General features: G+C 43.0%; 1 protein-coding gene across 6 annotated transcripts in view; it reads right to left on the bottom strand.

The window, feature by feature from the left end:
• The window catches only part of LOC105686530 (alpha-catulin), a 34231-nt gene that overhangs the window by 6069 nt on the left and 14425 nt on the right, over nucleotides 1-13737 (bottom strand). For 2 of the 6 annotated variants that reach the window (XM_048654737.1, XM_048654740.1), the window contains exons 2-11: nucleotides 9542-9731; nucleotides 7214-7491; nucleotides 6889-7134; nucleotides 6545-6808; nucleotides 6209-6463; nucleotides 5975-6134; nucleotides 5754-5872; nucleotides 5363-5692; nucleotides 1481-1687; nucleotides 449-1186 (exon numbers count right to left, since the gene is read on the bottom strand). In XM_048654737.1, the coding sequence (XP_048510694.1) occupies nucleotides 605-1186; nucleotides 1481-1687; nucleotides 5363-5692; nucleotides 5754-5872; nucleotides 5975-6134; nucleotides 6209-6463; nucleotides 6545-6808; nucleotides 6889-7134; nucleotides 7214-7491; nucleotides 9542-9731 (2631 nt within the window). In that variant the 3' untranslated portion in view covers nucleotides 449-604. Of the gene's footprint in view, nucleotides 1-448; nucleotides 1227-1480; nucleotides 1688-5362; nucleotides 5693-5753; nucleotides 5873-5974; nucleotides 6135-6208; nucleotides 6464-6544; nucleotides 6809-6888; nucleotides 7135-7213; nucleotides 7492-9541; nucleotides 9732-11749; nucleotides 12065-13737 lie in introns of those variants that run through there. The other 4 variants (XM_048654741.1, XM_048654739.1, XM_048654738.1 and 1 more) reach the window with 4 other exon arrangements.

Here is a 13737-nt window from a genome sequence, read left to right as displayed (position 1 = left end):
CTACGTATTTTCGAAATCAGATTCAGGTGACCCTACTTATTCCTAATTCATCTGCAGAGGTGAATATAAAATCTAAAAAAAAACATCATACGTACATCATGCAACAAATTATCGGGTTATTCAAATGGGGCTGGATTCGTTATTACGGTAGGTACATAGTAGAAAAAAAAAACAATTATAAAAATTTTCCAGCTGCGCTTCAAAGTGTCCAAGGAGTTCGTGTTACGCGAAATCAAAATGGCAAAAAAAAAATATTGCACATTTACGTTAGTCAAAAAACAAATTATACATGAAAATGAGGTGGGAAGATATAGAAAAAATCATAAAAAAAGAATTGGAGCAGAAAAATGAATACAAAAATATATCAGGGAAAAGATTGGGTGGGTGAATTCAACTGATTATGAATATAATTTAAAAAAAGAAACAAAAAACTAAAATGAAATCAAACCTGTGCAATAAAGAATTCAATCGAGCTGATCGTGTTCCAATTGATGATGATAACGAGGTACGTTAGCGTATGAATTGTTTCGGTCGGACGTATCAGTTTCATCATCTGGAGTTTCAGCAGCAGCAGCAGCATCGCCGCGATCCGCGTTATTAAATGTTATCTCGGTTGAGGCTGCATCTGCTGCTGCATGTTTTGAAGATTGTACGGAGTTCGAGGTGCAGAAGATCCTTGCAGAGGATTAGCGGGTATGACCGCCGTGGTAATCGGGGGAAGGGAAGTGGGAGCTGAAAAATTCTGCGCGGGAATGTGAACGGGATTTGCGCTGTGCCTCGGGAGCGTCGCGAAGTTCGAAATTCCGCCCGTTTGCGTCCCAGACTCCCAGCTCTGATTTTTCCCCTGCTGGAGCAGAGATTGCAGTAAATTTCCGGGCACCGTCGAACAAAATGGGAACACGGACTGGGCCCCGGTCTGCGAGGAATAATTTTGGGGGTGGGTGGGTTGTTGAAGGGGGGCGGGGGGTCTGAGGATATTCCTCAGCTGGAAGGAGGTCAGAGGACACGGCTGCACGTAAGGACTTTGAGACGGTAGCAGTCTGGGGCTCACGGGGTAAAGGCACTCTTCCTCGACAAGGCCGTGACCATGACCTATCCCCGAAACCGGAAGCGAACTCGGAAGATGACCCGATAACGGCTGCGACCCGTCCACCTCCCCCACCAATTCCGGCATCGAGACCTTGTGCTAGTGGGCGGATCAAACCATCAAACATCCGCTTTTTTTTCTGTTTGAATGATCATCAGTGTAGATATGTACTTATAAGTTTATCGTCATTAATTTTCTACCTCTACATGTGAATTATGTGTATATCTCGACTACGTTTTGTTATCCATTATGCAAAACAACAACGATGATAATGATGATAGTATAATAATAATAATAAGAAGAATAACAGCAATATGGAGCGTATAAGGCGTGACATGAAAATAAGGATAACGATGGTAAAATTAATAGTAATAATAATTTATTTCCCCTGACCTTTGTGGCGCAGACGAAGCAGGTAGTGACAACTTTTGATATGACGTTCATGAGGTTCTTAGTTTCTTGTATGACGTTGTCGACCTTCGTGAACGTCGCGGCTTTTCCAACGGTGGGATTTTTTACGGTGAATTGTAACTGCTGTACGTAGGTCGGCACACGGTCCAGGTTCTCCAGGAGTTCCTTCTTGTGTGGTCCACCCGGCACCTGCGCCCACGTAAAACTGTATCCAGACTTTCCTCGACATTTTTAATCGGGACAAAGCAAACGTCTTTCGCATCCCACCCGCCCCTCGGATTAACCCTTCGACTCGTTTGTTCGTCTTTCTTCGTTACGTGGTCTCATCTCCGAGCCAACTCAAGTTTCACCCTCTACATCGTTAGTTCACAATTACTGTACATCGAATTTTTTTTCAATAAACTATTCTTCTATCTCAAACCCATCTGTGTAACGATTGCTTCGATAGTTAAAATTTGCAAAAAAATAATTAGGAGTGAAAAATACGTTACAAACCAGGTAGTTAGTACGCCTACGTTTGAAGTGTGACGAAACACGTTTGCTTTGCGTTCATCTAAATTGTACGTTATGTATACTAGATATAATAATACATATATGTATATAGAATATAATATGTATATTTATATATATATATAATATGCGACATCGCTTGCGATTTTTAAAATTGTAAAATAAATGGGAAAACAAAAAAAGATATTATAATCAACAACGTAAAACTTTCTATTTCTAAGACTATGTGTTCATCTTTAATTTTCATTTTCTATTGTGGTATTTGAAACCAAAAATATAATGTATATATACACATTTTATTCTTTTCATTTCAATATCGTTATTACTGATTTCCAAATCATATAGTAATTTGAACTGCTGATATAATTTTACGTGATACTTTCATCTAAACGTGTCTAACATTGTATAAGAAAATGACGGTACCATATCTATCGTATCAGGGCTCTAAGAGACCAGGATGCATAATGTGATGTGTGAGTAATAAAATTAAAGACAGTAGAAGAGAAAATTAATAGAATAAAAATAACTGCACCAGTTAATAATTGAACGAAAAATAAAAATAGTAGATCGCATAATAAATGTGTATATGCATGTTCGGATGTACGTGTGCATGTATGTGTTTATGTACATGTATGTAGTGGAATGTATAAATATATATGTACACATAAGATCAACTAATAAACTTCATAGAATAGAGAGATAGTATAGATATAAGTAGTTTATAAAATGAGACTGCGAACGATAGTGAAAAAGTACAGACCTTCTCGTCTATGCTGGCTTCTCAAAGAAAACGAAAAAAAAACGATGAATAAATATGTAAGAATGGTAAGATGGAGAAAGTATCAAATTTCAGTTTGTCTTTCTTATTTTTGTTCAATTTTTTTGGTTCTAATAAACCAGCAATTGTTGATGAAATAATTAAACTATCTCTGTAACGCGAAATTGCAGATAAATATTTTTCAACGATCATGCTTCGAATTGCGTTAGATTGTTAATGACATTTGAGTAGCCAGCAAAGACTTTGAGACATAATTATTTATGCCCCAGTGGAGAGATTGGAGGAAAAGGGTACCACAATGCACATAGACGTCGTCCACAGACAGACGCGAAGCATTCCCGTAGCATCTAAAACACACCTTTACTAAACGTACACAAAAATCTTAGGTTTACATACACAAAGATAAAGATAATAACGATAACGATGATCGTGATAATTATATAACGTATGTATAGATATGGATAGATAGATTCCTAAGAATATACCTATATATTCATTCAATGACGATATAATGATGATTAGATGGCGATGGCGGTAAAAATAATAACGATGATAATATCGAAAAAAATAATCAGAACAAAAAAACGGAACGTAAAAAAGAAGGAGAAGTAATAATCAAGTGAAATCTAAATTGCGATGAATATTTAAATGGTCATTAATTATCATATGTACTCGGGGTAGGCCTACCCCGTAATTATATCCATGGCCTTTATGGTAATTTTTATACAGAAATTTGTTAATTATTTCGCATATTTTACTCCGCAGACAGACGCACACTTTCGGAGTGACGTTAGAATCGGTGTATAATTTTTACGAACGTCGAATCAATGAAAGTCACCGAAAGAATTGAAAAATCTGATTCTCCGAGAGTGCGGTGCTCGTCTTGGTTCATTACAGGCGCATTTCTTTTTTGTTTAAACTCTCGAGATCCATTTATTCGTGATGCGTTTAATGCTGAATTCGGATATCGAATCAACGATTAATGTTAGAATACCTCACAGAAAGCAATTTCTTGCTGTTCTCAAATGACTCAAGATGTGACTCGGAATAATTATAGAGCAGATTTTTTGTGACACATGATTCCTGCGAGGTTCAATTTAGCTTTTCAATTAAGTACGAGTTGGTGACTGATTATGGAAGGATGTTGATGATCTACGTCATTCAATTAATTTTTTTTTCTCAATTATCATGATGTAACGACAGACGATCATTTCCCATAGCATTGTAATATATACATATACGCAACGTTATGGCAATGTAATATTTATGCAGCAAACGATGTTGTATAAATTCATATTTATCCAATCAAACGATCGATGAAAAAATAAATTCAACTGCTGCAGATGCTGCGGGGGTGGTTATAGGTAATGTATATTAAATACGCCCGGGATTGTAAGTAAGTTGATATAAAAGAGCGAATAAAATTGCGAACTGCGATTAATTTAGCGGATGATGGATAATGTGGGTACAGCAACGATGACATTAACGATGATAATTACAGCAGCGATAATTTTACGGATGCCAAATCGCCAACGCACACGTATATATAGGTACAGGTATATGTGGTACATCATACGTCTACAGATAGTTACAGATTATCAATATTTTCTAGCCCAATTGGTCTATTTTTTAAAAGACTTAATAAACAGTAATTACCTGGGTGGTTATAGAGGCATTCAATAAGAGCGGGGTGAACGGTAAAAATAGGGTCTTGTAACGATAAATATAATATATATAATGCCAAGACTTTTAATTAATAAACGTGTGTGGGGTCGGTATACGTATAGTATATAAAATACGGGGTTCGATATTCAGCGATGAGAAACAGAATGATCTGACAATGAAGATGACTCAAGGGGTGACTAGGTATAATATATAATTGTGCCTAGCTAGAGGGCAGGGTTCAAATTAGGGCAGCAAACAGTTTTTAAATTCGAACAATATCTAAAGCTAAATAGACTTTTTGATTAAAGTTATTTCCAATGCGGTAAACTAACTTGTGGCAAATTCAATTGTACATCGTTATTCGCGGGGTTCGATAAATAAATCAAAATATTCGCACGCGATACGAAAAATTTTCACCGTCTTTGTAACGAACCATTTTTTTTTTCTGTTTCTTCTATGGAAACAACTCTAATCTGTTTTAATTACGTAATAATATAGTAAAGAAGTTGTAGTAAAGTAAAAAAATAACGATAGAAGAATTATTCTCTTTTCATATATATATAATAGCGTATAATACAGAGGAAAATGAATCCGATCCAGATACAGAGCGAAGGGTGAAAGTCAGTGAGGGATAGAAAATATGGTAGATACATATTCATTTTCTTTACTTTTTTTTTTCTTTCTTTTTTTTTTGAAATATTTCTCGACAAGGTTGCGAAAAGCAAAACGGTGAATGGCAGATAAATAATATAATATAAAAAAAAAAAGAGAAACAACAACGAAATACGTGAAAAGTGATAAATCCGGTCATGTATATTTATAACATTACCGGTATATAAGATGATATATAATAATAGGTAAAGTTATAATATAATGATTGTAAAGTATATAATGAAAACGATTCGACATACCTGGTAACTAAATTGTCTCACAACTTTGTACAATCTGTTTGCTTCCTCGGCGAAATACTCAGCTTGGGTAAAAAGGTCCTGGGTTGTTTTCAGGGCTCCCTCTCCCCTCGTGAATTGGTACATGGAAAATGCCATGGAAGACATGTTTTTCGCCCTCTTTACAATATCGTTATTCTCCTCAAGGGCCGATCCACTCTCCTGCCATTTTTCGGTCTCCGCGTCCATCTCTGACGTTATTAACTTCATTTCTAAACCAGCTTTTGCTATCTTTGCTTGCTCCTCACTGTCCAGTCTCACCGGTTTCAGAGGCTTGCTAGTCGTTCCGTGTTTCTAGAAATTCAAAAAGGCTATCAGTCGGAGAATTTCTCGCTTTTTAAATTTCGATTCTCACCCCTGGTCGCGGTAGGGACATGTAGACCTGTTTCTCAGGACGGCTTTGACTGAGCTCGAGAACGTCTTTGGCAACCGCGGTCACGTCGGACATCAACCACTGCCACATGTCAGCGAACACTGAAAAATTCAAAGATCAACAAAATCAGAATCTCAATTTCTACGAGTAGAGAAAACCGCGATAGGGTGCAGGAAATTTTCGTGCACCTCGGTCACAATTACCTTCGAGATTTTCTTTGGCTATTTTACTGGTCGGATGCCTCGCCAGTGTGTGGGCTGCGGTGACCACCTGAGGCCCGTATATTCTCAGGTTTATTTCGGTGAATTTAGCTGATACCTGAAGCGATTCCGACAGTGCGACGTGCCTCAGGAGCTTGCAGACCTGCGATAACACCGAAAGTGACCAACGTCGTCGCGAAACGCCCACTCGACGATTAAATCTTACAATAAAATCACCTCGAGTATGTGTTCGATGTACTCGTGGAAGCGGTCGCTGCTCTCCTGGAGCCTGTCGATGTCGTTAGCTAAGGCGAGATTTCTGATCGTCGAAACGAGCTCCTGTCCCGCCTTGGTCACCTGCCCGAGATCCCCCGCCTGCTCCATGGTGGTGGTGCCCAGCTGCTGACGGAGGTCTCTAGTCGCCCTGAGGACTCCGAGGACAGCCTGCTCCATTTCAGAGCTCGGCGAACCTCCTCCACCCTCGAAATTCTCCTAGTACAATAATTCAGCACTTACGGCCCCGTTCGGAGTCACCGAAAAACTTAGCGAAGCTGGATCGGAAATCCTTCTCACCATACTGTTACCGATCCTCAGCAGCTGGTTCAGCTCCAATTTCGCCCTGTCGCAGAGCAGAAGTATGTTTTCCCTGTGCTCGTGGCTGGTGTAAGCGCTATCCGTAAAGTCTTGCGTTCTCTCGACGACGGTGTCAAGGGCGGAGGTGAGCGTCTCCCTGCATCCCGGACCCAACAACGTCATCCTCGTCGTCTCGACCAGCCTCTCGAAGTGCTTCAGGGCCGAGCAAACCGTGCTACTGTCCCAGTCCTCCTGCTGCGGGCTCTGCGGAGGTCCGAGCGATCGGATTATGGATGGAAAAGCCTAACGACTTCGCTAGGAGATTGGAAGAGTCAATTCGCTACCTGTGAGTTTGTGTAAGTTTGCTGCGACTCGCTGCATTCGAGTACGCCGTCCTTGACGACGTAGTGTATGAGGTCCATGGCTCTCCTCATTTGGCAGAACACCGTGTCCCTGTTTTCCTTTGCGGAAGGACACTCCGGGTGCCTCAGGCAAGTTTTGCTCGATGTAAGCAGCATCATGGTGCTCCTTTCCAGCACTTGACGAGCCGCGGCCATTTGAGCCCTCCGCCTCTCGTCCTTGAGGTCGTTCTGAAAGCGCAGTGTCGTCCCAGTGAAGCGCCCGACAATCTCGGCGAAGGGAAAATAAATCCCCCTTTCAGATACTCACCTGTCGATCACCCGTCAGGTGAGCCAGTTCCACCATCTCGGCACCGAACTGACTGAAGGCCTTTACAAACTCCGTGAAGTTTGAAACACTCTCGAGTCGGCCTAGACTACGAGCTACTTTGTCCTTAGCGAGTAGGAGTTGCTTAACAACGACGATATCGGCGAGCAAAAGAACCCGGGTCACTGAACCCAAAAGGCAACGAGCTGCTCTCACTACGGAACCCCGGTCCGCCAGACTGTCCTCAATCGCGCACTCGCACAGTTTCTCGATCGCTGAACCTGCGGTCGAAGGAGGAAACAGACAAAGGAAAATTCAGTTCCGCAAAACCCTCGCCGTTATTGGATAGAAAGAATAAAGAAGAAAAAAAAAAAAAGAAAAAAAAACACACACTTGATTTTCTTTTTCCTTTCGAACGATGAAACGGAGACTGAAAAGAAGTACGAAATTCGGTCGCCGCGGGTGAAAGACGTTGCGACGACGCAGCGCCGGGTATACGGGGACATTCCGTTAAGGAGTAATTTCCCGAATTAGAGTGTCGCCTATATTTAGTCAACGGGTACAAGCACAATATTGCCTTTGGCTATCAGCACCGAGCCACCGGCACGAGATGCGGACGAGAGGTTCCTCGCCCGCCATTTCGCCCACCCGGGGATATAATCTCACCTTACTACACTAATGAAAGGCGAGCCTGGCCTGGCCTCCCCTTACCGCGGTCGCTCTCGAAAACGTACGCGATATACTACACACCCGCGGCTATTTACGCAGATCGGACTTCTATATCTTTATATATATATATATATAAATTTTTTTTGTTTCGTACATTCTTATTCATCCGGCCGTTACAACGCGTCTGTTGGGGCGAAGTAAAAAAAAAAAAAACCCTAAAGAGAAGAAGAAATTCGCGATACGTGTGCGTTTCTCCTTATCGTCGATACCGGTGGTCGTGTTCTTCACTTCTTCATTTGTACGAGAATTCACCCTCGTTCCACCGATGATTAGGGATAAAAAGCGTACACGCGCGCAGATAATTATTTATCAAAAAGAGAACAATATATGCCCACGGAATTGGTCGACCTTCTCTTAAGTTTCTTCTTACGGAATATAGATATAGAGAGCGAGCGGTATAGAGGCACTCGTCATGTTTCGAATTGGATCGTTGGATTGACTTTGCACGGTATACCTTGATAATGAAACCTTAGAATATATCATGCAAATAGAAGCAAGTTAACCGAGCGACGGCTAACATTCTGATTCCTCCGTTCCGAATGTGCGGGACCGAGTTTTCGAGGCAGGCGGTTGAATATATCAACGGGGTAAAATATCCGGCGTCGTATATCATCGTGGAGAATAACGTGCGCGCATCGCGTTGTCGACTACGTTTATATACCGGATAAAAAGAGACGGATAAAGTACGGAAGAGCCGTGTAATTATTTACTTCAAAGAACGCGCTTGTGCTTTTCAATTGCCTTTGTATTTGAAAATGTAGAATATCCGTTCTTCCTCTACTTTAGTTTATATCGCGAACTAATAGCTCCCACGGTACATAGGAGAGCGCCGTTGCAATTAGCCGGGGGAACGCCACCGAAAATCCTCTTTCTTCAACGCCGGAGAAACGAACGGAATGAGTGTAAAAAGTGAGCGAAAAAGATGCGCGACCTGAGATCTTGTACCAATTTGGAAAAAATTGGAAATCAGCAATCCACCTGGCTTTGTTCTCTTCCTTTTCGCTTTTCCCCCACCCCCACCCCCCTGTTTTTTTTTTTTTGTCGTACGTGAATTATTGGGCGCATCCGGTGGGTGTCTGTCGCGACTCGAGTGCGAGGGGGGTAGCAGTCGTTGGGAGTAGGTAGCTGCAGGATCGAGAACTCCGGTATGCAGACTTTACGTTCCAGACGCAGATGCGCTATAGAAAGGGCATTGATCGATGCAGTTTTTCACACACCCTAACCAGAAGCGCGCCGCTTCCGAGACACTTCATAGACCCGCCGAACCCTCGACCCATCGACCCAGTGATTCCGTGCGACACTTGAATCGAGTTTGCGGCGTTGGTCCTTCAAAAAATTTTTCACCTCAAGTGCACCAGTCAAGGTCGGAAACTACCGAACTCTCGTTCGAAAACAGAAGACAAACAAGCGAAAAAGCGCTCGCGAAAATAGAGAAGAAAACGAGCTTCTGATCGATCGCGTAACGCATGTTGCCGTTGAATCAAAAAAAAAAGGAAAAAAAAAAGAAAAAAAAAAGCTGACGAGGAGTAAAAACGCGGCGATGTTCGGCAAGTTGGACGGACATGTTTAGCGATCGTTTTGCAAAATTATAAAAATATTCACCGGCGGCTCTTGCTTCCTTGCAGGCCTCGTACATGTCCTGTTTTATTTCTGGGTTGTCGTCGGCGATCGTTTCTCCAACGGTGACGAACCTTTCGACGGCGAGATTTACCGCCTGACCGACCCTGGCCACCGCCCTCAAGCTCCGGTCCGAACATAACGGTCGTTCCCTGTGAGACACTAACGTAGAAATCTGCAACACGGATTGAAAAAGACAAAGTTAGAAGCAAATCGACCAGCAGTTGCTTCTTTTTTTTTTCAAGCGATCGAATCGCCGGAGATTGACTAATCGAGGGTAGGATTTGCAACGGTCATAGGAGGTGATCAGAATATCGTCGCCGTGTGCGTCGTATAATTCCGGTATTCGAACGTCAGAGTAATTACTTCGGAAGAGTTGAATCCGTTTCGCAAATATGTTTACTCGACGCTTTACGCGACAACCGTAAAATGACCAGTAAAGCAAAATCGCGGCGAGGGTTGCGAGGAGAGAGGGAATGCCGCATAACACCGTTAAAGTATAACGTGTACACGGCATATTTCTCCGCAAGTTGAAGAAAAATTGTACAATGCTGTTATTGTGCCCACGCGACCGTTTCGACGGAGATTCATTGCGCCGTAACGCAAGTAGAAACATATAACGGCTAGCTGTTATATTACGGGAAATATAAGAGGAGAGAAGAGAATAGAAAACGGAGGGAGCGACACCGAGAGCGAAACGTACGTACGTACGTGGCGTCGCGACGCGACGTAGGTGGAACCGACATTGTTTTACCTGATGAATGCCCACGGTGGAGTGAAAGTCAATTCAGCAGGCGGCTCACTCGTATATCGCATATAATAACGCCGTTACGACGCGTTGGCGTTATAACGTCAGCGAAAAATTCTTTTGTATTGACAAACATGTAATTTCTATGCAAAACGAATCGCACGTAGACGTTACATACATGTGACAATTTACGATACCCGGCTGTTGACGAGTTATCGAAATTTTATCCCTTCGTAATTTTTTTTTTTTATTCCTCTCACCGTCGCAATTCGTCGGGGAGAAATTACGAAGAAAGAGGAACGGGCTAGCTGAAGTTAAAAGGGTTTTCTTTCTTCTCTTTTTACTCTAAGATCCGAGTAGCGGGTGATTTTGGCCAGCCGAAGTAACGCCGATAAGGTTTTTAATTTCGCGCGGGTCATATTTCCTACCCCGGTAACGTATATATATATATATATATATATATAAGTATAGAGGTGGTCTTTTAACCGAAAGCCTCTACCGCGCACCGAGCGCATTGTGTACCCTGACCTCTTCCCTCGGTGGCACAGAGCCACTTTTAAAGGACAAAAGAAAACGGAGGGACTCAATGTTCGAGAAATTGTCTCGGGCAACAGTCGAACCGGAGCTAGGAGTCTCAAGCTGCTGCAGGAGTATCTATAGGTATAAAACTCGGAAAGGTTGCCACTGTTTGGCCGACCGCCAAATGTCAAAACTATTTAGGTGTCACCCACGAGCTTAAAGCTCTCGGGTTTCCGAGTGAAAATAATACCAAATTACCTACTTAATGAATCATGGAGAAGCTCGTGGCGCATTATCCATAGCTAATGTAATGAATAGGAAGTAACAGATGTCACGCCACTCGAATCGGCGAACATCGATTCATTCGGAATCGCAACTACCCCCTTACAAACGAGATGACGAAACCGATGCACGCGTTGGAAGAAGAAAAAAAATAAGAAGACCAAAGCGACGTGTGTTCAGGAAAAAGAGTTATTGCAACGGTCGTCTAGTTTCTAAGAATGCGCAACTTGGGAGGGGGGAAGGGAGGGTTCGAAGGGTGCGCGGAGTTCGACTTCTTGGCAGCGTTAGCGGCACCGTTCCGGCAAAGCTGCAAGGGTTGGGGTGCAAAGGTCGAGTGACGCGAAGTAGGGTTAAACTCCGGGGTAATCCAGGGACAAGCGAAGACCGTGAGGGTGCAATTTACGGGAACCCTTTTCCGCTGAGACACACCGACTCTATATCCTTTACGTTGTAAATTATCCGCATGCCCCGCATCTTTCTCTACGAGCTAGACGCGACGAATCCGTGCGGACATGGATTCCCCGGCGAGTCCGACGTAACGCTCGCTCGAGGCATTTCTGTGGAACGGTCGAACGAACGGCTGGAAAGAAAAAAAAGAAAAAGAAAAGAAAAGTAAAAAACCAAAAGAGACGAAAATAACGTACGTGTATCGTATAGTTCACGGTTTACACCGCGCGCTTAGGAAATTTCATCCGACGGTGAACATCCCCTTTCCACCGAGTTTTTCCGCTGTACTGTGCAATATATTTCCGGAGCGGACAGACGAAACGATTTTATAGGTAGAGGAAGAGGTTCGGTCGTGCGATATCTCTTCTCTCATGGTCCAAGATCCCGGGGAGTTCGGGGTGAACCAAGCCAAATCGGAAAGCACTCGAGTCGAAATTGTTCGCTTGTCCGTTCGTTTTAACCCATTGACTCGGTTTCGGTAACGTTTATCCGTCGTGTAACCGTTGAAAAGCAGAGATAAGGATAATGCGGAGGACGGATGGAAAGAAAGAAAAAAAAAAAAAAAACGAGAATTTATTCTCCTCAGAAACGTTGAAACGGCGCTAAGTTCGGAGCAATGGATCGTGAGATATATAGCGGTGGGAGTTGAAAACCCATTTCGCAGAGGTACCTACGTACGTACCTATATAATAATAATAATACCCGGTTAAAAGACGGGGCGACAATTCGCCGCAAAAAGAGAAAAGGACGAAACTCGCGGGGACTCGGGTGATCTTATCCCCTAGCTATGGTGGCGGCCACTTTTATTGTGTTTGAAATAAAGGAAAGGAAACAATTAAAATCGTTACAGGTATACGTTGAAGGCGTCGAATCGTGAGAATCGCGGGCTGTGCGAAGGGCACCTGCAAAGTGCGTGACCTTTCAACCTAGCAGTTGAAACGCGCAGTTTAATGTGTATAATATACACGTCCCGTTAAATTTCTATACTGCCGAATATCATTATATTCCTTCCACCTCATTGACCTTTTTTTATTTTCTCTCTTATTTCGGCTGACGGGTGTTGTTAACGCTACAGGTACGCCACCCTCTGTAACGTTCGGTCTTCGTTCAGTCGCTAGCAATTTGGGCGTAAAATAATAACGCGAGTATAATAATCACGCGAATTAGGGGTTATTACAAAACGACGTAATCCAACTACAAAAGGGCTGTTACGTCCCGCTTGGGAAAAGCGTCGTTACCTCTTCGGTTCCCATCCGTACTTCTAATTCATTTATCGTTAGATACGGTTCAATTAGCGCACAGCCTCGCTGCAGGACCAACGCGACAAGTCGTTGCGCCGCGGTATCCGGCGCCTACCTATACCTGTACACACACACACACCTGATGCAAGGGTGGCGAGGCGTCGAGCGATAAAAGGGATGGAGGGGGCGCAATAAATTCAACTTCGTAAAGCGAACCACCCCTCGTAGCTCGGAGGGCGGGCGAATCGACCGGAGGTTGTATAAGGTCGAAGTTTCGCGGGGCTCGGATAACGGTAGCGGGGTGGCTACGAAGGGCATCGAAAGTCAGTCAAAACTTTACCCACGACCGACGACCGACGACCGTAGCGAGCCTTCGTGCAATAATTCAAAAGCGCGAATTTTCCGAGTCCTTCCTTCGCTCGCACATGGCCAAGACGCTCCCCGAGTGTATACAGGTATACGTGTCGCGAAGATCGTCTTTCTCGCCCGACCGGAATACAAACTAACTCGCGGACTTACGTGTATAGGAGAGTAACCAACAGTTCTGGAATTATAAAGAGCTCCTAATACCCAAAACCCCACCGACGATGATCGCTACCAATTTTACTCGGCCGCGTTGCAGTTGGAGGGTGGAATTTTTTTTTGAACGATAAATAAAAAGATGGCGGAGGGGTAGGAATGACTTTTTCTCTATTTTTTTTTTCTTTTTTTTTTTCGTTCTCTCTCCCAGTTTATATTCTTATATATACGAAAACTCCAGCGGCGCAATAGAATATTCACGATTCCGCGTGATCATGCACGCGAGGAGCTTTATATATATTATATACAATATAAAGAAATTTATAATCGGAGGGTGTGATCAATAAAATGATATGTAACGGGTTTAATGTTACCCTGTACCGCAATCTGCGTAATAATCGGCACGCGCATAATATTACAATCAA

The sequence above is a fragment of the Athalia rosae genome, chromosome 4, assembly GCF_917208135.1.
Source record: "Athalia rosae chromosome 4, iyAthRosa1.1, whole genome shotgun sequence".
NCBI lineage: Eukaryota > Metazoa > Arthropoda > Insecta > Hymenoptera > Athaliidae > Athalia > Athalia rosae.
The sequence above is the reverse complement of the archived record's forward strand: the minus strand, read 5'-3'. Positions and strand labels throughout refer to the sequence as shown.